This window comes from Barbus barbus, assembly GCF_936440315.1.
Source record: "Barbus barbus genome assembly, chromosome: 8".
NCBI lineage: Eukaryota > Metazoa > Chordata > Actinopteri > Cypriniformes > Cyprinidae > Barbus > Barbus barbus.
The window spans coordinates 16240897-16266316 of record NC_136736.1 but is presented as its reverse complement, the minus strand read 5'-3'; the positions used below and the strand labels follow the sequence as shown (position 1 = coordinate 16266316).

At 36.8% G+C, this 25420-nt stretch overlaps 3 protein-coding genes across 4 annotated transcripts in view; 1 reads left to right on the top strand and 2 right to left on the bottom strand.

Annotated features, from left to right (window-relative positions):
* LOC306873454 (ras-associated and pleckstrin homology domains-containing protein 1-like) overlaps positions 1–8149 on the top strand; it is a 69068-nt gene extending 60919 nt beyond the window's left edge. For both annotated transcript variants that reach the window (XM_079422763.1, XM_079422762.1), the window contains 5 exons: positions 178–288; positions 1628–1726; positions 3536–3656; positions 3805–3947; positions 5350–8149. In XM_079422763.1, coding sequence (XP_079278889.1) covers positions 178–288; positions 1628–1726; positions 3536–3656; positions 3805–3947; positions 5350–8100 — 3225 coding nt within the window. In that variant the 3' untranslated portion in view covers positions 8101–8149. The remainder of the gene's footprint in view (positions 1–177; positions 289–1627; positions 1727–3535; positions 3657–3804; positions 3948–5349) is intronic.
* A 1244-nt stretch (positions 8150–9393) lies between these two features.
* Positions 9394–12197, bottom strand: LOC306873455 (secreted phosphoprotein 24-like). Its single transcript, XM_079422764.1, has 6 exons — positions 12004–12197; positions 11682–11803; positions 11384–11506; positions 10187–10306; positions 9824–9869; positions 9394–9734 (listed from the first exon to the last, which is right to left on the bottom strand). The coding sequence occupies exons 1-6, from the start codon at positions 12059–12061 to the stop codon at positions 9607–9609; spliced, it is 597 nt and encodes a 198-aa protein (XP_079278890.1). The 5' UTR covers positions 12062–12197; the 3' UTR covers positions 9394–9606.
* A 2295-nt stretch (positions 12198–14492) lies between these two features.
* On the bottom strand, positions 14493–22302 carry LOC306873501 (GDP-Man:Man(3)GlcNAc(2)-PP-Dol alpha-1,2-mannosyltransferase-like). The gene is made up of 5 exons (XM_079422834.1): positions 22214–22302; positions 21438–21659; positions 19058–19429; positions 16379–16956; positions 14493–15294 (listed from the first exon to the last, which is right to left on the bottom strand). Exons 1-5 carry the CDS (start codon positions 22288–22290, stop codon positions 15011–15013), a joined length of 1533 nt encoding a protein of 510 aa, XP_079278960.1. The 5' UTR covers positions 22291–22302; the 3' UTR covers positions 14493–15010.
* Between the last annotated feature and the right edge of the window lie 3118 nt (positions 22303–25420).

Here is a 25420-nt window from a genome sequence, read left to right as displayed (position 1 = left end):
CCTCTTGTGGTTGATCCTGGGAATTTGCTTCTGCTTGGTACCATGAGTATATAGTATTATTTTTCTAAATGTTTGCCTTTATCATCTCAAATTCAATCACTGTAAGCTATAAAGAAAACACTATCCAAATTTGACAGACAGTAATAAATATTAATATGTTTAATTTGATCACTGTAGGCTTCAAGGGATTTGGTGTGCTTCCTGCAGTTGGACCATGTTAATGTTTATTATGGTCAGGACTACCGGAGCAAGTACAAGGCCCCCACTGACTACTGCCTGGCCCTCAAGGTGTGTGCGATGTCATGGCTTCTTATCCTTTAGCCAGTTTAAATGATGTGCACTTGACTGTTACCTTTTATAAAACTGGTTCATATACTACCTTTCAAATATTTTTTTGTCAAAGGATGTTTAATAAAATGCTCTCTTAAATCTTTTAAACTTTCTATTCATCAAAGAATCCAAAAAAGAATGCAACCGCTGTAGAAATTAAAAAAAAAAAAAAAACATTAACAATAAGAGATGTTTCTTATGTGAAGACTGGAGTAATGGCAGCTGAAAAATTCAGCTTTGCTTCACAGGAATAAATTACATTTTAAAATATATTCACATACAAAACAGTTATTTTAAATTATAATAGCATTTCATATTATTACTGTTTACTGTATTATTGATCAATTACATGCAGCCTTGGAGAACTTATGAGACTTCTTTCAAAAACCTAAAAAAACAAAAATTCTTACAGACCCCAGTCATTTGAATAGTGGTGTATATCAACAACATCTCGCGAACCGCAGCAGATAATGAAGCGAATTTGTCCACTTAGACATTTTACACATTATAGCATCCAAGTATAAAATCAAATAAAATGTTAAAATGTTGAATTTCTGGGATATCATTGGAAATGTATTGATTCCTGTAAATTTTCACAAATATAAATAGGCTACATCTGTGAGTATTTTTAAGCTAAATTTAAAAACAGGTTGGGTGACAGGTGGCTAACTATATGGACAACTCGCATGTGATTGTGTAACAGATGGCTTTGCACCATTGTTACTGCTCTCTAGTGCAGGGTTTCTCAAAGTGGGGTTCATGAGGGAATTGTAGGGGGTTCGTGAGTTGGTACACGGTATGCCTAAGAGTGTATACCATTAACGAATTAATACAAAGAAAATTTTAAATGAAATGAAAAGTTTTTGCAAATAAGTGTTACAGGTTTATACAAATGTGATGTAGGCTAAATGTAAAATCTTAAATGTACAAAAATAATTATCTTTATGGGAAACCCTGTATTAAAAAAAATAATAATAATTACATTGTAAATTACAGTAATATGAATTTTAATCGTTTGTTGAGTGTAATAACAATAGCTATGATAATACTACTGAAACTTTAAAACTGATCAAAATAAATGTTTTTAAGCATGCAAATGTGCCATTAAATTATTGAAATATTTACTTAAAATCTCAGGGGATACTCCAAGTAAATAATTTAGGTCAAAGGGGTTCGGCTGACAAAAAGGTTTGAAAACCCCTGCTCTAGTGGTACTTTAGTATTAGCAATCCAAAAAACAATTATTGAACCATTGTTGTCTTCAATGTCTTGGTAATATTGTTGATTGTGCCCACAGCACCCTCAGATACAGAAGAAGTCACAGTATATCAAATATCTGTGCTGTGATGATGTCAGAACTCTACACCAATGGGTTAATGGCATTCGTATTGCTAAGGTAATCCCATAGCTTCCTATAGTCTGTCATGTTTTCTGTTGAGTTAATGAACCCTGTGGCCTCAAAACATGTTCTTCTGAAACTAATATACAGGTCCTTCTCAAAAAATTAGCATATTGTGATAAAGTTCATTATTTTCTGTAATGTACTGATAAACATTAGACTTTCATATATTTTAGATTCATTACAACACAACTGAAGTAGTTCAAGCCTTTTATTGTTTTAATATTGATGATTTTGGCATACAGCTCATGAAAACCCAAAATTCTCAAAAAATTAGCATATCATGAAAAGGTTCTCTAAACGAGCTATTAACCTAATCATCTGAATCAACTAATTAACTCTAAACACCTGCAAAAGATTCCTGAGGCTTTTAAAAACTCCCAGCCTGGTTCATTACTCAAAACCGCAATCATGGGTAAGACTGCCGACCTGACTGCTGTCCAGAAGGCCATCATTGACACCCTCAAGCAAGAGGGTAAAACACAGAAAGAAATTTCTGAACGAATAGGCTGTTCCCAGAGTGCTGTATCAAGGCACCTCAGTGGGAAGTCTGTGGGAAGGAAAAAGTGTGGCAGAAAACGCAGCACAACGAGAAGAGGTGACCGGACCCTGAGGAAGATTGTGGAGAAGGACTGATTCCAGACCTTGGGGGACCTGCGGAAGCAGTGGACTGAGTCTGGAGTAGAAACATCCAGAGCCACCGTGTACAGGCGTGTGCAGGAAATGGGCTACAGGTGCCGCATTCCCCAGGTCAAGCCACTTTTGAACCAGAAACAGCGGCAGAAGCGCCTGACCTGGGCTACAGAGAAGCAGCACTGGACTGTTGCTCAGTGGTCCAAAGTACTTTTTTCGGATGAAAGCAAATTTTGCATGTCATTCGGAAATCAAGGTGCCAGAGTCTGGAGGAAGACTGGGGAGAGGGAAATGTCAAAATGCCTGAAGTCCAGTGTCAAGTACCCACAGTCAGTGATGGTCTGGGGTGCCATGTCAGCTGCTGGTGTTGGTCCACTGTGTTTTATCAAGGGCAGGGTCAATGCAGCTAGCTATCAGGAGATTTTGGAGCACTTCATGCTTCCATCTGCTGAAAAGCTTTATGGAGATGAAGATTTAATTTTTCAGCACAACCTGGCACCTGCTCACAGTGCCAAAACCACTGGTAAATGGTTTACTGACCATGGTATTACTGTGCTCAATTGGCCTGCCAACTCTCCTGACCTGAACCCCATAGAGAATCTGTGGGATATTGTGAAGAGAAAGTTGAGAGACGCAAGACCCAACACTCTGGATGAGCTTAAGGCCGCTATCGAAGCATCCTGGGCCTCCATAACACCTCAGCAGTGCCACAGGCTGATTGCCTCCATGCCACGCCGCATTGAAGCAGTCATTTCTGCAAAAGGATTCCCGACCAAGTATTGAGTGCATAAATGAACATAATGGCCATTCTTTTATTGGTCGGATGAAATATGCTAATTTTTTGAGATAGGAATTTTGGGTTTTCATGAGCTGTATGCCAAAATCATCAATATTAAAACAATAAAAGGCTTGAAGTACTTCAGTTGTGTTGTAATGAATCTAAAATATATGAAAGTCTAATGTTTATCAGTACATTACAGAAAATAATTAACTTTATCACAATATGCTAATTTTTTGAGAAGGACCTGTATGCCACATTGTTTATATAACAAACGCTCTTCTGTACTTAAAAAGGAATTTATAACCAGAGCTCGGAAAATGCTTAATCTTCAACCATGTATGTATACATGTTGGGTTTATATCACTTCATCATTGAATGTGTTTTGTGCACAGTATGGGAAGCAGTTGTATGTGAACTACCAGGAAGCCATGAAACGCACAGAAGCTGCCTATGACTGGTCTTCTCTCTCCAGCACCAGCATCAAGTCGGGAACAAGCTCAGTCAGTATACCTGGTGAGTAACTTGAACATTTCAAATATCATAGGCATTGGTAGTTATGGAGCATTTTCCTTTCATGGCATAATAGTGATTTTACTGACTTGTCACTGTTTATGTATGGGGTTACTGGCTGATGTTTGTGCTAATTTGTTTGTGCTTAAAGAATCACAGTCAAACCACTCTAGCCAAGCAGACAGTGGTATATCAGATGGTACTTCGTCCTTCCATGCCCGTTCCCAGAGTGTAGTCAGTTCAATCTTCTCTGAGGCCTGGAAGAGAGGGACTCAAATAGAGGAGAGCACAAAGGTGAGTCGTTCTCTTGCTCTGGAAAGATATATCTCTTTATATGGGCACTTGATACAACACCATAGAGTTAAGGCCTTTTCAGACTTAACTTGAAAATTCGTCAAAACAATAGATCCCTATGGGGCTATTCACACCAGGTGCGATCATTCACGGCGCAAAAAAGTGAGGATTTCTTTTCTGTCCTGTGTCAGTTTTTTCCCCCGTCGCTCCGTGACGAAATGGGCCACTGAATGAGATTTGAATTTAGATCATTTGCGTGGAGCAGCTGCTGTTGCACAAAAGGGCAAGAGTGGTGGCGCTGTTTCGAAAACCAGTGTAAACAAACACCGAACAAGAGTGAAGACCACTTCTTCTTAGAGAGAAGAGGATGCTGAGTTGTTGTTATCATTGGTATCTGAGAACAGATTTATTCTCACATGTTCATTATACAGAATATAATTTCTATTAATTCTCCACTGAATGTGATCTGAAAAGCACTGTCCGTTTTCTTCCACGTGCGCGAGTGTTATGATTCGGAGCACATTCACTCAAGATCTGTCAGTCATATAATATCTCCTGCCGTTACATATGAAAAATTGTATGCAGCTCATTATATTTTTATAACAATAAAGGATGTTTATGACATTGATAAACAAGTAAACAACGCTATTATGGTTTAAAGTGGGTTTTAAGCAAAAAACAATCACATACATTTTCAAATGTAGCTTGATGCAAATTGTACCTCTATTTATATTTTAATGTTTTATTAACAAAGTTCGGGAGGAGCACGTTCAGATAATTAACCTAATTAACACGAGAGGAGAACAATCAGTAATCAACCCAGTTAACAATATAAGAGGTGTGTGTATATATACACAGCAGACTCACCTCTGTTCAATGGCAGTTTTCCAGCATCTCTCTGCCACCCCTTCTCCGCACTTACAACTATTCCTGTCCTAACCTGTAGTGGGGTACTCTGGGTTCGGGCCAAAATTCCAAGCTCGGAGCCCTCCCCTCGGACAGCACGCCAAATATGCATAAATTTTATTCTATTTATTATATGTGAACAATATTTATTAAGTGTGAACTTGTGAAAGATGTATTCTTGTAAGCATTATAAATTGTTTATGGTGTAGAACCAAACTTTATTTATCGTAATTTAATGCTGTATATTGAGCAGCAGACCATATACGTGATATATCTGAGGAAAAATGCATTGCTGGTTGGTGCCACCTAGCGTGCAGGCGTGAATTAGCAGAAGGTGATCAATTGTTTCGTGCTCGGTGTGAAAGCACTATTCGTCGACTAATTTTTTTCGCATCACACACTGTGTGAAACGGCCTTAAGATGAACCACACTAAAGGCCTAAAGGAAATTAAGAAATAACATTCTTGTTAATTGTTGTTTTTTTATATTTGTTCAGGCAAGGCCAGAATCAATGCGTTCTACCCATTCAAGCCATAGCAGCCATTCTTCTCATCATGTGCCTCAACAGCAGCATCCACACCCAGTGCAACATCCACATTCAATTCTTCAGTCACGTGGAAGTGTCACCCAGGCACCGGCACAAGTACCACCCCAGGCAACTCCAGCCCCACCACCGCCACCTCCTCCACCCCCTCCTCCTCCACCCCCTCCTCCTATTTCCAATATCCCCCACCATGCCACACCTACCATGTTCGCCAAATACAGCACTATCACTCGGCTGAAGAATGCCTCTCAGGCCACAAGTCACCACAAGCCTCAGCCTCAAGTCCAGCAGCAAGTGCCACCAGTCCCACCGGCCTCCAAACCACAATCGAACAATATTCCACCAGGGGCTAACATCCCACCCCCTCCTCCTCCACCTCCACCTGCCCCAATGCCTCCGCCTGGATCAGCCATGGCTGTTTTGAAGCTTGGTCCTCCAGCCCCAGCAACAGTTCTACAGTCCTCCCCTCCTCTTCCCCACTCACCTCCACCACCTCCTCCCAAAATGCCCATACTATCACAGCCTCTACCGCCTCCACCTCCCATAATGCCAATGCAGTCACAGCCTTTACCACCTCCTCCTCCCATAATGCCAATGCAGTCACAGCCTTTACCACCTCCTCCTCCCATAATGCCAATGCAGTCACAGCCTTTTCCACCTCCTCCACCCATAATGTCGGTGCAGTCACAGCCTTTACCACCTCCTCCCATAATGCCCGTGCAGTCACAGCCTTTACCACCTCCTCCTCCTCCCATAATGCCCATGCAGTCACAGCCTTTACCACCTCCTCCTCCTCCCATAATGCCCGTGCAGTCACAGCCTTTACCACCTCCTCCACCCATAATGTCGGTGCAGTCACAGCCTTTACCACCTCCTCCACCCATAATGTCAATCCAGTCACAACCCCTCCCACCTCCTCCACCCATAGTGCCAATCCAGTCGCAACATTTACCACCTCCTCCACCCCCTCTTCAGGCTAATGGCCTTCCCCCTCCTCCACCACCCTCGACAGTACAGGCACCTTTCATAACCAATGGACTCAAGAAGGTCCTTGCCCACAAATTTCCCAATGTTCCCCAGGATATAATACCCCCAGCCAATCAGATCCATTCTCCTCCTCCTCCTCCCCCTCCACCACCGCCACCACCCCCACCATCAGCACCTACACTCCCTCGCCAACAGCATATTGCTACAGCTCCATATACACCACCACCTCCACCAGCCCCCATGCAGCTGCCAATTCAACCTGCAGTTTTGCCCAAAACTTTTACTGGTGGATTTCCACCCCAAACAGCACCAAAACCTTCGTATGGCATTCTTCCAGTATCTCCAGTAGCTCCAGCACCTCAAGCTCCAGCACCACCACCACCTCCCCCACCCCCACCTCCTCCACCTCCAGCACCATTGAAGAACCAACCCCCACCTACACTGCCCAAGCAGCACAGCATCTCCAAGACACTACCCTTCCCCAACCAAACCTCATCAGTACCATCTCTGGTTAAGCAGCTTGCTAGCCAGTTTCCTGTTGTGTCTCCTGCAATGACCAATCAAACTGAGTCTCAAAGTCACAAAGCTCCCCAGTCCCTACCTGCAGTGAAGGCTAAACCAAAATGGCAGCCTGTAGGTCAAGCCCAGCAGCAACAGAAGTCACCTGAATTTCCACCACCTCCTCCAGAGAGTACCCTTGCCTTTCCTTCGCCACCACCTCCGCCGCCACCACCACCACCTCCTCCGGGTCCTACCCCTCCTCCTCCTCCCCCACCACCACTACATCTGGGTCCTACCCCTCCTCCTCCCCCCCCACCACCACCACATCTGGGTCCTACCCCTCCTCCTCCCCCACCACCACCTCCTCCTCCAATGTCAGGCTCCCCTATCAGGAAGTCCCCTTCTGGCTCATCTGCAGGTGTCAAGAAACCTCCACCGACACCTCAGCGCAACGCCAGTGCGAAGTACAATGCCTCAGTGGACTACCAGGAGTCCCGCAGGAACTTGGTGAGCAAGTTTAACCCTAGTTCAACATTGACATCAAGCTCAAGTAGCTCACCCTCCAAAGAGCTTTCTACAGGTCCTCGGGCACCCCCCAAACCAGGAAAGCTCAATCTGGCAAATCTTCCTTTGGCTTTGCAGAACAAATTAAATCAGAACCGTCAATCCACTGCAGACTTCCCATCCCCTCCACCCCCAGAAAATGATATCTTTCCCCCTCCCCCACTAGAGTCTGACCTCCCTCCACCACCGCCCCTTCCAGGTGATTCAAATGGTTTGTCTCCGAAAGTGGCTGTGGTCAATCCTCAGCCCCAGCCTGCTTGGGGCAAGAGTTCCCTGAAAAAGACGCAACCTCCAGCGTCAATTCGCTGTAACAACACTATTAGAGAGCCTCCACCACTCTCACCATCTTCCATACAAGGGGGCCCTATTCCCCCTTCTTCTCCCAAAGGCACCACACAGCCAAACTTCTTGGAGGACCTTAACAAGACACTGAAACGCAAGTCCTCGCGAGTGTCTGGAGACAAAGTGGACCCTGTGGCCACAATGGATGACATGGCTTTGCCACCACCGCCACCTGAGCTTCTGAATGATCAACAGAGACACAGTGGTAGTGGCTTCATGTCCGGGAATATCTCAGGCTATGCAACGCTACGGCGAGGGCCTCCTCCTGCCCCACCCAAGCGGGACCACAGCACCAAACTCACAAACTGAGAAAACGGCAACATTTCCTGGACACTCTTGCTTGCTATTTACATGTTTGTCTCATAATAGCCTTCATTTTGTTGATATGCTCAGCTTTTTCTGTACAAAACTGCTCAAGAAGTTCCACCTTTACTGTAATTTTGTGACAGTGCATCATTTCCAGTTCCAAACAACTGAGTGATTCCACTTCAACACCTTGGTACTGCATGGAAGACAAAACTACATTAAACTATTAATCTTATTGACATTTTGAACTTTGGGGTTGGGTGGGATTTTTAATTTAGATTTGATATTGTTTTTATATTATCGATTATTTAATAGTCTGAAGAGATTTTGTTATTTCAGACTGAAGTTTTTTTAAATGGTTGGATGGTTATTGTTGTTTGAGGAGTTTTAGATGGGTAGGCTGAATTAGACCGTGTGTTTGGCTGGTATATTAGTTTGGCACAACTTTAACCATTTATGTGGCAGATCCAGTGCTCAATAGATGCATCTAGAATGGATCTTGATCACTATTGTTCTTTGAGCCACTAAGTGCGTTTTAGTTGTATTTGTCAAAACTGAAACATGAAGGACAGGGAGTTGCCCCAATGTCTAATTCTGTGAGACTGTGGAATGTTTGTCTTTTTTTTTTTATTATTAGACCTGTTTAAATTGTAGATATTCTCATTTGCTGCAGTATCTTTGTCTAGGTAAAACAAATGCCTGCCTGCCTTGCTGTACCTTGTTGGTCCTTACTTCCTCTGGTGAACGTTCAAGCTGACTTTTACTAATTGTTCACCTATGAAGAGATGGACTTTTAAGTCATGTGACTGAATGACACAATCATTATTCACATAGATTTATCTTATATCGTGTATTATAACCTGTATTATAGGCTCATGAATACAGCCATGCCTTAAGATTCTAGAACATGTGTATCAAACAACTGATCAAAATATTCTCATCTTATAAAAAGAGGCCATTAGGAAGTTCAATCTCCCTGTAGGTTTTTACTTGTTGAAGGATTCTGGCTTATTTTCTCCATTCAGACATGACGTCCAACTTCAGAATCTTACAGTGAGCACCTATAAGAGCCACTTGGCATATATACAAACAATTATGCATATTAACTCATGTCCATATTTCATTTTGAAGAATTTGTTTATTGAATGTATTTTTCAGGCTGTTGAGAAGTGACTAACTGAAGTTAAGATTAAATTATTAAAGTATCCGGTTATGATCCATCAAAGGTCAATGAACATCATGCTCTGCATATCCCTCTGCAAAATGTGTAATTTAAAATGAAATTATACATGTTGATATCATCCATGTTTCTGTTTTTATTGGGTTTCTTGTGGAGGTTAATGCCAGCAGGTTTCTATTCATATTCACATCTCTTACAGTAAATAATCTTGTTTCATGTTTCAGTGGAGGCTGCAGTTATTGGTTCTTAGTACCAATCTTTTCATTTAGCTTTGTTTGTAGCACCTTAATGTTTGTATGAAGAGTCTTCATGTGATTTCATCCAGCAAGTCAGTGATATGGTAGGTGATTGTTAAAATGGTCTCCACGAACATGGTTGTTTTCAGTGTTTCCATGATGACCCGCACTTATTGGTGGAGCCATGTTAATACTTGGTGCTGAAGTTGAATGTGTGCGGTCTACAAATATATCAAAAGCATTATCAGCATTGTGATCACAATATTAATATGCCAAATATGAAGGTGTAAAAGATGACAAGTTTATTTACCTCTAGTCCCAAAATGATTTAAATCATAGTATAATCCTAACCCCCCCTGTTGGAGGAAAGTTGTTGTCAGCAATTAATTCATTGTTTAGTCATGTATTTCTAAATAAAAATAACATTTTACATAAACACTATATGTAAACATTATTATTCTGTATATTTAACTTTCCTTGACATAGGTTACATACTGCTGCACAATAGTCGATGAATAGATTTTAATGGACTCAAATTTACTGATGCAAATGTGCACTTCATCTCTAGCCCTTCTTGCTTGTTTACTAGACACTTACATTTTGGTGCGTATCTACTCATGGTAATGTTTGTATGCCCCTGCTGAAATATATTTTTCTTTATGTTGACACTCACCTCCTCACTGGACTCACTGGACTCACTGGAGCTTGAGCTGTCGGCCTTTGTGCATCTGAGAGAGAGGATGCGAGTGACGTTCTGACTCACTCTGGCTCGGATATAGCACCCTGTCTCCGACTAAAACCCCAAGGGTATGGACAAGAATCCAATAAGATTCATGCAAAAAGAATCTTATACTCTTAATAATAATCAATATTACTTATTTCTAACAATTATGCAAGTTTCTACAAAGCATTGTTTATATGCACATTTAAAAAAAAAAAACATTTTTGTTTTGTTTTTATCATGCAAATGTTTGGGGTCGGTATAGCTTTTAACAGTTGCTCAGTACTTTCAAATCTCTTCACATAGTAATAAGCACAATAGTAACTGATTAAGACGGCAACTTGCTGCATTTCTACAGTAATACCAAACTGAAATCTATTCTAAACCTAATACCTACACAAACGTTAATCTTTCAATGTCATTACATCTGTAAAAATGGGGAAACTTGCTGTTTTGTAAAGAAACTTTACAAAACAAAACATTGTGTAATTCTATCTGTTGTAAGTGTATTGCTTGTCAATTTTACAATTAATTGTAAATAGCGAGGATTAAATGGGAACATTTACAGTAGAAAGACTGATAGTATTATCATGTAAACATACTCCAATAATTTTTCATATTTTTTTGTTACAGTGTTAGGAGTTTTTTTGTTTTTTTATGTGACCTAATATTTGAAAAATGAGTCCTAGTGATTGAAAACAAATTTGAAAAAAAAAATATTTTTATGCTCATTAAGGCTGCATTTATTTGACCAAAAATAAGACATTATTATATAATTATATTGAAAATTCTCAGCATTGGGGAAATGCAGTCTTTTACCAAGGCCTATAAAATAAAAACATGAAATTTTGAAATGTATACAAATTATGAATATATATATAGCTGTTGTTTCATACACTGATTTGTAGACAACGATGACATGTTGACGTGTGATGACATGTTTATGGGTAATTTATATGTTGAAAATTAAAACCACTCACAGTAGTTAATACAAATTCCATGAATATTCACATATTGCATCCATTGCTTCCACAATTCAACTTCAGCAATTGAAATGGAATTTAAAAGGTGTTGTCAATTTAATTATGAATGGTGCACAAATCTGGTACAATTATTACGATCTACCTTGAATATCTTGAGATAACTTACCACAAAAAACCCTTTGCGGTACATGCAGCCCTGAGGATCGGCCCCAGAGCTCTTCTGACACTCCGTCTCCCTAATGCCAAACCTCAGATGCAGATCAAATGTGTTCGTTCCCAGAGGAACAATCTTAAGGTAAATAAAAGCAAATTATCAGCAGTCGATATTTTGGGCTGTTGCTTTTTTAAAACAAATCATTTGTTATAGTTTGTCAGTTTGTCTACTGGTCTTTCACTGGATCCTCACTAGTCACCAGTTTTTCAGATGTAGAAATAAAAGAGCTGTTGTAAGAGTGTGTACTGACCCTCTTTACAGATGCCTTGGACACTCGGTAGAGGTGATTCCTGGCAATGCGTGCATTAATCTGATGGAGCGCCATATGCAGAGCATCATCTGCTTTTGAGCTGAACTCAAACAGAGGAACGCCTATGGTTGCATGTCAGAGGTCATGTTACACATTTAATGATTTAGAACTATATTCCCAAAAAATACTGATTAAAAGTCAACACGTTAGACTGATTAATGTTAGCATGAAGCTGCGTATGTTTCCATTGTTAGTATTGTCACATATTTATTCCTTATGTCTTGCAGTCTGTGCTAATAATCAACATCAAGATCACACTCACCTAAACCTCCAAAAACCTGCAGGAGCAGAAAGAGAAAAACACAGCACCTCATTTTCATGTCAATCAGACTGGATGCGCTTATTACCAAACAGTCCCGTTTTTAACTGTTATGGCTCTTATAACTCTCCTCCTCCTTTCTGTGTACAAGGCGTTGTTTAATTTGGCGTCTCTCTCCTGTTCGTGCACATCTGGGTAAAGATGAACTTTGTCATGCAGAGCCAATGCTTGTTTTACCCAGAATATGGTCTGATAATCTGATTTCAAAAATGACTGTGCAAAATTACTACATATCATTTTGGATATAATGTACTTGAAAAACTCTGTACAGTGCTACAGTAAACAGCTGTTAATTAATTCATTGTACCCCACTATATATATATATATATATATATATATATATATGATGTTTATACAAGGCAACTCATCGAACTGTAAAATGCTATAAAATAGTTTTAAAACAACATATTCATGCATATATAGAGAGAGAGAGATATGAGTTCATTTGCAAAAACAGATAACTCCATTTTTAACACTCAAATCATGTTTTTTCATTGTGCGTTCCAATTAATCTCAATCAAACTGCAGCTGTTATTTTGACTAGGTTAAAAAATGACAACAAAAAAAACAGCTAACTAACAAAAACATGATAACATGATAAAAAACATGATTTTTGAAAATTAAAAAAACAGTGTTATCTGTTTTTGCACATAAACTGTGTGTGTGTGTCCTTGTAATTTACTGTAAAAGGACCCATAGAGAAGTGTCTGCATGAATGATGCATCCGTTACATTTATTTATAAACATTTTCTTTCTGATTTTCTCCTGCATCTGAAAAAGTGAAATTAGAAATGATTTCAAAGTAACTTTTGCACACAATATGCAGTCGCCCTCCCAATTTGTAGGTCAAAGGGGAGCGGAACAGAGGAAGAAATCAATATAAATTCTTGACAGTGAAATCAAATCAGTGAACAGACATCTAATTCTGTCATAAGCCAAGATGAAATCTGCTTTCTTAACCTTTCTGAGAATCTCCTATTACCAACATATCCAGAGCAGTGTTCAGGGAAAGATTGACAAGTTCCTATGATTGGAATCATGAACTGTTACTTCTTACTCCTGTGAATATTTCTCAAAGTTGTTTCATTTCTGTTAACATATTTGAACTATTACACAGTTATTGAACATGTTGACAGTTGTGAATGGAGGTGTTATCAGTACTAGAATTATGAAACAGTAAAAATGTACGAGGCAGAATTATTGTTTCAGGCAACTAATATTGCAATTAATACGTTATGAAAAATAGCCTTGTTCCATGAAGCATTCAATGTTGTAGAAAGTATTTTAACTCATACTTTGCTAGTAAATTTCACAATTGATTACAAAATGAATGTGTCATTTTGACTGAAGTAGTATTTTCTTGTCAAATTTACTCCAATATTCTTTTTTACTTACAGCTTAATATTGTGAAATATTACAGTTCAAAATGACTGTTTTCTATTTTAATATATTAATTTATTCCTGTGATGCAAAGCTGAATTTTCAATAATAAATGTATTAAATTAATAATAATTTACAATATTACTGTTTTACTGTATTTTTGTCAAATAAATGCAGCCTTGGTGAGTAGAAGAGATTTCATTAAAAACGTTTTAAAATCATGCTTGACAAGTACTGTAAATTAGTACGGTATTCTAAATAATATTTATTATTATTATTAAGTACACATGCACACTGTAATACCCGATATTAGTTAAAGTAAACCATTTTAGGAAACAATTGCTTTCAAGTTTAAAACCAATATACTGTGAGCTTATTCAGTTTGAGTCCACAAAAGAGAATATTTCTTAATATTAATAAGTTCAACTACTTTGTGTAGCTTGTGTAACTTGATAAAATTGCATAAAACTATTTGCATAAAATCTAAAACACTAAGAAATCTCTCCTATTAATCTTATGCAAAAATACACAGATAACACAATTTCAACTTCTTAAAGCAAAGCCTACTGAGAAAACAAAATACCGTTACTCATTCAGTTTGAACTTTCAGTAGTATTTGAGAAAAATGTACTTGTTTCATTTAGTAAATTTGATTATAGAAAAAAATCTGTTACTAGCTGTTTAAATACTCACAACCCTCTCAGTTCCCTCCTCTTTTCCCAGATACAATGTGCTGTTTAATTTGGCCTCGCTCTCACTTTCCTATCTAGTCTAGACAGACAAACACTGCTTCCCTTGCCCAGAATCTGTGCTCCTGGGACAGCTTTTCTGTATACCGCAGTTATAATGTAAAACCAATTCTGTTAACCAACTGGAGCTTGGTTAATCATGTAAAAGGTTTGGACAACTGTATGTGACAAAAATGAGAATTGAGCACATCTTTCCAATGTAATAACTGTGAATGTAATAATTACATCAAAATATTGCTACTTAAAATGATGTGGTAATAGTGCATTCAGTCTATTTCCAACAAACAGGACAAGCATTTTGTTTATATTTCCAGACCACCACTCGCATATAATTTATTGTAAAAAACAACAACAAAGCACTAGTATAATTTGAATCTTCCAAGAGAAACATCACTTTTTTGATACACTAGTCTGGTTGTGTAACCCTCTTAAACCTTTTACAATAAAACAAAACAAAGCTATTACATTTGTACTCTATCATGTATAATGTGCATATAACTGATATGAAGAAAAACTGCATGTTTGTATTTAAATTATACAAAATCTACTGCTTTCTGTTCTTTGCAGCAATCTGTCATTAAGTTAAAGCAAAAGGCGGCATCTCACCAGAATTAGCATTTCCCATGATGCTTTTCCCTTACCTTAGTGATGTTACTTAAAGAGCAAATGTTTACAAGACAGGCAGGTATGAAGTGCTCACTTCTGCTCTAGACAAGGAATGATTTAGAGTCAGCATTATGGGGCCAGCACAAGCTTGTGAACTAGACTGAACTATATCTAGCTGATTCCCTATAGTCAGTCACCATGACCCCCTCTATCACTCACAGTCTTAGTGTTGACATTAGAGGCTCCACAGCTGCAAGAAATGAGCCTTCAAACTCCTGGTCTGAGAAGCGGGTGACGGACAGACGTGCCCGGTGTCGGATCTCTAATCGAGCTGCAGGAGTCATATAAAGGATTCGTTCCATGGCATCTGCATAACTGTCTTCATCGTCTGCCAGGAAGCCAGTTGGACCATTATCATAAGGAACTACAATGTCCAACTTCGGACCACCAGATTTGTGAGCCAGAATGATTGTTCCTGCAGCCATACACTCCACTACACCTGTGGACATGTGGGAGAAGATGAGAATTTCTCAGAGTAATGGTCATGGAAATATAAGGGTTATTAGTTAACTAAAATTGAAACTAAAACCCTAAACAAACATTTTTGTTACCATAAATAAATATATTAGCTAATTGTCAACAACATGTCAACATTTCTTATTTTTATTGAGTTTAACTTAAAAGGACTAAACTAACTAAAACGAAAAAATAATAATAAATACAAACTATATAGGCATTTAAAGAAATGTATATACAAATGACAAACACAACTACATAATTAAAACTAAAATGAAAGAGATTAACAGAAAATATAAAATGAAATTCATTCAAAATATCCACGAAAACGCAAATGTAATATCAATGACACCAAAATATATTACTATTAGCTATATATATATATATATATATATATATATATATATATGCGCTAATTGCCAAGGCAACACTTCTTATTTTCATTTAGTTTAACAAAGGACTAAGGATAAAGTAAACTAAAACTAATAAATAAAAATAAATTTAAACTATAAAAGAAATATATACTCAAAATAAAATATATATACTATAATTTATAATATATAAATATATAATAAAATATATATACTATAATTTATAATATATAAATATATAATAAAATATATATACTATAATTTATAAAATATAAATATATACTCATAAAACTCAAATGAAAGAGATCTAATTCAAAATATTACCGAAAACTAAAACATAAGATCAATGATGGTAAAATAACACCGGCAAATATGCACTGTGGACAAAAATAATCTTTACCAATTTCAATTTAAAAAATTATAAATAATAAATAAATAAATAAACATTTTATAATGTATAATATATATAATATTCTATTATATTTTAAATTTTTATAAAATATTGTTTTAATTCAATTTTACAAAATAACTGATCTAATGTAACATTTTAATTAAATTCAAAATGTTTTAATTCAAATTTAAAGATAATTTAATTAAAAAAACTATTTATTGTATAATATTTAATAATTTATTATAGTGTTTATAATCAATCTGTATAGTGTTTTGAGATTTTGCCGAGAGCGTGATATTTCTTACCAATACCGAAATGTTCATTCCACATTGTGTGCAGCCCGATTGTGGCGTCTGTTAAATCTTTCTTCAGTTCTTCAAATGGGATATTGAGTTTAAACTGCACCCTATCTGCCACACCCAGATCCACACACAATCCCTTCAGCATCTGTACCCTGTCTTCATCTTCCTGGTTACGACATCCACCAATCAACACCAGCTTCGTGGTCTCTCCCCCGGCAGACTCCACCCCCTTCCTGTCCAGAAGCTTTCTAAAAGCCTTGATCTGCAGCTGATGGTCTTTTTCAGGCCGGAACTGACCCACGGAGACCACAGAGTGACACTTCTTTCTCTCCTTCTCATCATCTTCATCCCCAATAGGGACGTCCAGGAAGGCCTGAACGTCACATGGTGGATAGACCACACTGGTGCGGTTAGGGGTGCGCCACAGAGCCAGAATATGACCTAAAGTCCAGGTGGAATTTACCATGACTACATCACTGCAGGAGCCGGCCAGGCCATACAGCAGCGCAAAGACACAGTAGTAAATCACTTTGATGGCACTCAGTACAGGGTTACTGGAGATGTAGTCTGCATTATTGAACCTAGAATGAAGATATAAGAATTCATAAATGGAATTATATGTCAGATTTCTACAGGCCAATTATACTGTATATACACCACCGTTCAAAAGCTTGGGGTCAGCGAGAATTTTATGCTTTTGTAAGAAGTCACCAAGGCTGCATTTATTTCTTCAATAATACAGCAAAACAGTAATATGATTAAATATTATTACAACTTAAAAGAACTGTGCTGATGTTTTAAAACGTCATGTGATGCAAAACTTAATTTTCAGCAGGCATTACTCCAGTCTTTAGTGTCACATGATCCTTCAGAAATCATTCTAATATATTCTATATTTTGCTGTTTAAGATTAAAAGTAAGGTAAGCCCCTTCCCTCGAACGCAGACTAGCCAATGGCAGTCGAGTATCAGCTGCACGGGAGCGGAACTCGGACATCTTTAGATTTCAGCACCATATGGTGCTTTTCCACTGCATGGTACGGCACAGTACGGTTCAGTACGGGTTTTCCACTGGGTACAGTACCTGGTACTTTTTTTCAGTACCACCTCAGCCGAGGTGCCAAGCGAACCGTACCGTTACCAAAACGTGACGTGTAAACTCTGCTGATCACTGATTGGCTGGAGAAAATCATCACTGCCTCCGTCATTGAACTTGCGGAACGAGCATAGACTGTAAAAAAAAAAATATGGACGTAGTGTCCGTGACGTCCACGACTGAGGGACTCATATGCAACTATTACAGAAAGTTCAAACGCTCACTGATGCTCCAGAAGGAAAAGCCAAGCATTAAGAGCCGGAGCGTGAAAACTTTTTGAATTTGAATATCAAGGTAAATTTTACTTAATCTGTCTTCTGGAAAACATGTAAGCATCTTCTGTAGCTTCTGAAGGGCAGTAATAAATGAAAAAAATATGATATTTAGGCAAAACAAGAAAAATATACTCATCTTCATTCTGTTCAAAAGTTTTCAAAAGGCTCATAATGCATGGTTTTTCCTTCTGGAGCATCAGTGAGTGTTTGAACTTTCTGTAATAGTTGCATATGAGTCCCTCAGTTGTCCTCAGTGTGGAAAGATGGATCTCAAAATCATACAGTCATTGTTGGAAAGGGTTCAAGTACACAAAAATGCTGGAAAACCAAAGAATTTGTGGGACCTGAAGGATTTTTCTGAAGAACAGCAGACAGTTTAACTGTTCAGGACAAACAAGAGATTCCTCATGAACAACTATCACTAAACAAAAAAAAACACAGCTGTGGATCATTCATTTAAGAACACAGTATTAAGAATGAAGGGGATGTAAACTTTTGAGCGGGGTCATTTTTATAAATTCAACTATTATTTTCTCTTGTGGACTATATGCAAACATTTTATGTGAAATATCTTATTCAGGCCAGTACTAAAACAATAACATGCATTGTTTGTTCCCTCTTATTTTGCTAAAATAACATTTAGCAGATTCTGAAAGGTGTATGCAAAGTTTTGACTTCAACTGTAATCGAATAATGGCTCAAAGCAATGGCTGTTTGAGTGAAAAAGAATATTTAACAAAAAAAAAGGTAGTATTACATTTTCAGTGGTGATTTACTGGCTAAGGAATATTTTTCATGCATAATTTCTACCTGATAAAACATTTTAGAGGTTGGCACAATTACAAAAATGTATAATCATAACAATGGCTATGAAGTTTTAAGATTGTATTAATTTGCATGACTTTTTTTCCAGGGCTAGAAATCACACTTCAAATTAGGCTTCCTCTTATTTCCAGGATTTCAAGTGGGATTTAAAAAGAATTTAAATGCTGAGGGGGTGAATTAAAATACAGAACACGATTATTTTTATCTATATTTTAATTTGTCTAATTTAAAAAAAATAATTTATACCGAAGCCCTGTTGTAAGTTGGTTTAGAACTACTACACTAATTCATTACGCAAAATAAGGCCAAAAATATATTCATTAAAGTAAATATGATCAGATTTAATGGATCTATATTCAGTGATACAATGGCATCATTATAGAATTCTTTTAACCTCTACATCAGCCACAAAACTAAGCTTTTAAGCCACTAAACATTAAACATTTACATTTAATTCAATAACAATAATTTGGCTTTCTTGACTAACCTTGGATTTCTTTCTCGAACCACTGACAGCATATCAGTGCTGATGGTTGGGTAGTGCACATAGCTTCCAACATGACAGCCACCCAGATAACGGAACAAAGGTAGGGTGAAGGCATAGCCCATTGAGTCAATGTAGAGGTCTGGAACAAACTCAGTCAAGGCCTCCCACCCCAGGAAGATGGAGCCCACGCTCTGCCCCAGAAGGGTGAAGTGTGGGTAAAATTTGGCCTCCACCAGGAGACGATGTTTCAGGAACACAAATTTAACAGCTCGGGGGAGTCTGATGTTGAAGCGCCGCCGCGCTCCATCTAAAATCTCTTCTGCTGTCACGCCCTGATCACCTGTGTAAACCACGAAGGAAACATCTTGATACCTGCGTAAATATAGGGGATTGAAATAGGGTATGAATCCAGAATTTGTGCTATTGTTTTTGTTCATTCTTTTGTTAAGTTCATGCTGAAACCCAGCCCTGCTGATATAAGCATTCAAGAGTTCAGTCAAACACAGAAATTTATACATGACATGCCAGTCTAACTACACATTCTTAACCTATATAATGTAAAAAATAAAAAAAATTAAAATCATTAACAACATGCAATCATTATCTTTTATATTTTAAGACAATATTATGAGATTCAACATTTCAACTGTTCACTCTTAAAATAAAAAAGACAATTTCTAAAAATATATAAAATAAACAAATATATCTTTCCATTGAGCATACAACAGGAAATAATAAGGAAAAAAAAACATTGCAGTAGTCCAGGGACAAGGACTTGTGTAAAAATTTATTTATTTTTTATTTTTTGGTTCCAAATTCCCTGTGGTGTAAATTTCCATGTTTTGTAGGTCAGAATTTAATATGAAGTATTATTCAGATTTTAATACATTTAGAGTAAGTGGCGAATAGTGGATTATAATGCATCTAATGACAGTATAAGGTCGCGCTGCTGAGGCGACGTTCACGCAGCATCTCCAGGAGAAATCAAAACACCCAAAGACTAAGAAACTCAGCATACGGAGGTAAAAATTCAAAATGGAAAGTTTTGATATTTAAAATACAGTTAGTTAGATAACATCACTCACCATTAAGACTGTTTAATAGTTCTATAAACAGTTCAAAGAGCAACAATAATATTAGGTGACTTACATTTTTGGCGGAACCACAGCGCATCTCAAAACAACCATCCGATTCATTGCTGAATGATTCAATGTTTTGAACAAATCGGTTGAGTCAAAGTTTCATTAACCCATGCATAAACATCTATTGAATCTTTTGTTTGAACGAATCGTTTGAATGAACAACTCAATGAATCACTCATTAAACGCTCACTATTGGCACCTACTGGCGTTTTAATTTCGTTAAAAACGTTCATTTCCACTATCATTTCTTGTTTGTATATTAAAAATATTTTTTAAAGAATCTCATAATTTAATGTAGTTGTATTTTTCAGTGTAAATGATTTAATTTGATAACGTATAGATAATAACAATCACATTATTATATTTTAATTTATAGATAAAATGTAATAATTTGAAATTAAAGTTAATGAGATTAGTGGGAAAATGCCCTATAAATAAAAAAACATGCAGATTTATAGCCTATGTCACAGCTGATAGAAAACCGATGAGAATATTGCATTAGAATAAATCATATTTGCAAAAAAACAACACACACACAATACATATATATTTCCATTGTCCTCATTTGTAAGTCGCTTTGGATAAAAGTGTCTGCTAAATTACTAAATTTAAATGTACATATACATATATAATACATATACATATATATATATACATATATATATATATATATATATATATATATATATATATATATATATATATATAAGCTCGATACCATGGAGTCCCCCCACATATTATATATTCCTAAATAATGTTCTGTATGTATTTTACACATTATATTACATTATGTTTTTAAATAGTGTATTATATACATCACTTGAAATATAATATTAAGATGCATATAGAGGTCAACGTAAACTGGAAACTTATGGTACAGTTTTCCACCTGTAGCCAAGTAACAGTCTGTTTAAGAGGTTTTAGTCATGCTGATAACATTGTAGTTAGGCATGATCATTTTACAATACATTTTACTTTTTAAGTCTTCTGACAACTTAATACTTGCCAGTCAAACATAGAATAATATTTTGTATGACCTTTTTAGAGACTAGAATCAATAACTTCAAGCTTATGAAATATACACATAACAACTTTAATACAATATAAAATCATTAATATTTTGGATTACTGTTTATTATATGTATTATTTATATTTTTTGCATGCTTTCACTTCCTATTCTGACCCATAAATGTATGGCCAAATAAATGGCACACTCTTAAGAGCTGAAATATCTAACCTGTTTTGAAGAGCACGTAAAGCACACCACAGCACTCTCTCTCCTCCTCCTCCTGCATTGCAGTAGGGGTGGAAGAAGGCCAAGGCGGGACGGCCGTCCTGAGCTCTCCTGCTCTTCCTCTTATTCTGCAGCCAGGTTCTCACTCCCATGATGAAGAGGAAGAGGATGGCTGTCAGGACAAGACTCAGATAGAAACATGGCAACAGCAGTGACCACAGTAACCTGTGGAAGGCAAAAAACACACAATTATTCATCTTTCTAATTAATATCAGTTTACATACAACGTTTCATATAAAAATGCATAATCAACTATAATTAGGCCTTAAAAGTCAGTACGATTAGACAAGATCTCAATCGTATTCGAAATGTACATTGTTACAGCTTTTCTTGTAATATTTTATGTAATATGTCACCTCTAATTATTTTATTTTATTCTGATGTGTGTATATATATATATATATATATATATGAATCAGTATGAGACAAATGAGTGATACATGTGAATAGCTTGTTTCCGTTAACATGAACAGAAATGATTGGCTCCAATTTCACTTGGGAATGTTTAAAAGTATTAAAATTATACAAAGCTGCAGATTAATATACATAAATGTTTGAAAAAAAAATGGATTCTTTCATTCATTCATTAAAACAGAAAATGAACTGAGCAAGTAATTTTATTAAACATTCGTCCTGTAGCAACAAGAGTTCAGTGGCGTTCACTTATCAGGCATTGGCATTAAAATCTACACAATGAATAAATAATTGACAATGTTTACCTGATTAAATCGCACAGACAGAAAGACAGGTGATCGTGTGCTGACATCTTCCTTAAAGATGACAACACGTCTCTCATCACAACCCGGAAGCGCTTCTTCTTCTTCTTTTTTGTTTTTAACGGCGGTTGGCAACCTGCTTTTGGTGCATTACCGCCACCTTCTGCTCCGGAGTGTGAATCAATCTAGTTTCCTCATAAAAAAAAAAAAAAACCCTTATAACACTTAGACACAATCATTCTTTACCCAACATACTTTCCCATTTCCCTGTTTGTCTTCATAACCTATTAAACAAACCTGTTTCCTTTAAGAAATTTAACAATATTCTAACCTGTGCTCTGTCTTCTATGTTCAACAATCCTTTTAATGTTAATTCCTGCACCCCTAATTCCCTCACATTATTCCTCATTATCATTCTCTGTTCCTCATACCTCCTGCATCTTATTACTACGTGCTCCACTGACTCCTCTTCTTGACACCACTCACACAAGCCTGTCTCGTGTTTTCCTATCAATTTTAGTGATTTGTTTAGAGCTCCGTGCCCCAGTCTTAACCTTGTCAATACAATTTCCTCTCTCCTGTTCCCACCACCTAACCTAGTTATTTTTACACTCTTTTGAATTTGATATAAATGTCTTCCTTTCTCCTCTCTATCCCACCTTTCTTGCCACATTTGGTTAGTTTTTTCCCAGATGATACTTTTGACCTCTGCTTTACTTATTTTAATTTGCATTTCTATATTTCCCTTCTTTAAAGCCTTCTTTGCCAATTCATCCACCTGCTCATTCCCTTTCACCCCTACATGTGCTGGAACCCACATAAATTGTACCAGTCCTCCTTTATTTGCTATCCTTGTAACTGACTGAAGGACTTCATATAATACATCCTGACGGCTTTTTGAGTGAAAAGACCTTAAACTCACTAGGACTGAAGATGAATCAGATAATATCAGAACCTTTTCTTGTCTTGTTTTTTCCACCCACCTTAACGCAACTAATATTGCCACCATTTCCACTGTGTAAACTCTGATGTTCTTCTATTAATTCCTATTCCTTTAGCAGGAATTGCCACCCCATATCCTGTCACTCCTGTCTCAGGTTTCTTAGAACCATCTGTATATATATGTATGAATTCTTTATAGTCTTTATTTATGTGGCGCTTGAATGCATTTACCAAATCTATTTGATCTTTTCCTTTCCTTTTTAACTCTAATAAATACCAGTCTATATCAGGCCAAACAAGTACCCATGGAGCCACCATCGGATATACAACTACAGGGCTCATCTTCATATCAAATACTCCAAATTCTTTTGCTACCTCATTGCCTATTCGACTAAAATTATCTCCGTTATATCTTGCATTCTCCCATGTCTCCTGCAACACTACTTTTGTGGGATGGAAATCATTATGTCCCTGCAAATTAGCCCAATAATTTGTCATCAACTGCCTCCTTCTTAATGCTAACGGCATTTCTCCCATTTCTACTTGTAGTGCAGGTACTGGTGAAGTTTTAAAAGCACCACTATATATATATATATATATTTAAAAACACTATTTACCACAACAGTCGATAATAACCATGACAAACTTTTTTTATTCTTCTTTAACAGACCCAAATTGGACAGGTATACACTTTCACGTTGTTTCACAATTCAATTGTTTCACTGAGGTGATTAACTGAGACAACTGGTATATGCAAACAACTGATTTTATTGCAATGATTTGAATTTCAGTCTCCCTGCCTCTTCGACTCCGACAGTGACTGAAGACGCTTTTCGCCAATTTTGTTTATTTAAATATAACTTTCTATTGTATTTAATTCTTTCAATTCCTTAAAATATTCTCTCTCAAAATAATCTCTGTCTTAAATGATTAATCAACATTGTTTTTTGTTAATATTATTTGTGATTTTATCATAATAGATGTGTGTATCATATTGTGTTGCATTAATAAACCAATCAATCCACTGATGTTGTAATTAATATGTTAACTAAATCAACAAATTCTTTACAATGTTTGAACAAATATGTGCATTGTGTTGTTTTAATAAATCGATCAACTGTATATAATTAATACACTAAGTAAAATCAATAAATTCCTAAATGTCTTTGTTTTGTCAAATTATGTTTCTGTGTTTTAAGGGGTCTCAGATAGAACTGTATTAAACTGTACTAAAGATACGTTTATAGTTTAAAGTTTTTTTTGTGATTGCTGGGATGTTCTTTTTATTTGTTTCCAAAAAAAATTATATTGCCTATAGGCACCTTAAATATCCAGTATATATATCCAGTAAATATTTTAAAAGCCTAGCCAACGTCCAGAAAGTACCACATACGACGTTATATTTACGTCTCTAGAACGTGCCTAGTAACGTTAAAAAAACGTTAAAAAAACGTTTTCACAACGTTATGAAATTACGTATTTAAAACGTTTAAAAAACCCGACATCTGTCGTATTAAATACGTCGGGGAAAAACGTTATCACAACCTTTTCACAACGTTGAAAAAACGTTTTTACAACGTTTTTGTGTTTGCTGGGTACACACTCTTAATGCCTGTGCCTGAATCATATCTAGTTTCTTTAATAGAGATTTGGCTGCTGATCCATAAGCTACACTGCCATAATCCAACACAGATCTTATCAGTGCCACATATACTGTTTTTAATGCAGAGCAACTAGCTCCCCATTCCCTACCTGTCAAACATCTCATCACATTAATTACTTTTTTGCATTTTCCTTCTATTTTCTTTATATGATCTGCCCATGTTAACCGTGAATCAAAAATAACTCCCAAAAATGTGAATGCTTCAACCCTTTCTAATTCTTTCCCATACATATTTAACTTCATCCCTTCCTTACTTTGTTTCCTGGTGAAAAAGACTGTTTGTGTTTTTTCTATTGAGAATTTAAACCCCCAATCATATCCCCACTCCACCACCTCATCAATTGCTCCTTGTACTTTCCTGATTGCATGCTCCATATTCCTTCCTCTTTTCCACAAAGCTCCATCATCCGCAAACAGTGACCTCCCTATATCCATTGGCACCTTTGTGAAGACATCATCAATCATGATGATAAAAAGTAGTGGGCTAATCACACTGCCTTGAGGCGTTCCATTGCCCACAGCATACTGACTTGACCTGACTGACCCTATTCGCACTTCGATTTTCCTTTCAAACAAAAAATTCTTTATCCAGTTAAAAACTCTTC

Bases quoted from the DNA above. Each gene is read 5' to 3' on its own strand.
- LOC306873455 (XM_079422764.1), bottom strand. From the start codon at position 12,061: ATGAAAATGAGGTGCTGTGTTTTTCTCTTTCTGCTCCTGCAGGTTTTT. The intron at 11,804-12,003 runs GTGAGTGTGATC...ATGCAACCATAG, and splicing joins GCAGGTTTTTGGAGGTTTAG to GCGTTCCTCTGTTTGAGTTC. The intron at 9,870-10,186 runs GTGAGTGTCAAC...TTCCTCCAACAG, and splicing joins CCAGTGAGTCCAGTGAGGAG to GGGGGGTTAGGATTATACTA.
- LOC306873501 (XM_079422834.1), bottom strand. From the start codon at position 22,290: ATGAGAGACGTGTTGTCATCTTTAAGGAAGATGTCAGCACACGATCAC. The intron at 19,430-21,437 runs GTTAGATATTTC...ATATTTACGCAG, and splicing joins TTACGTGCTCTTCAAAACAG to GTATCAAGATGTTTCCTTCG. The intron at 15,295-16,378 runs GTAAGAAATATC...ACATGTCCACAG, and splicing joins GAATGAACATTTCGGTATTG to GTGTAGTGGAGTGTATGGCT.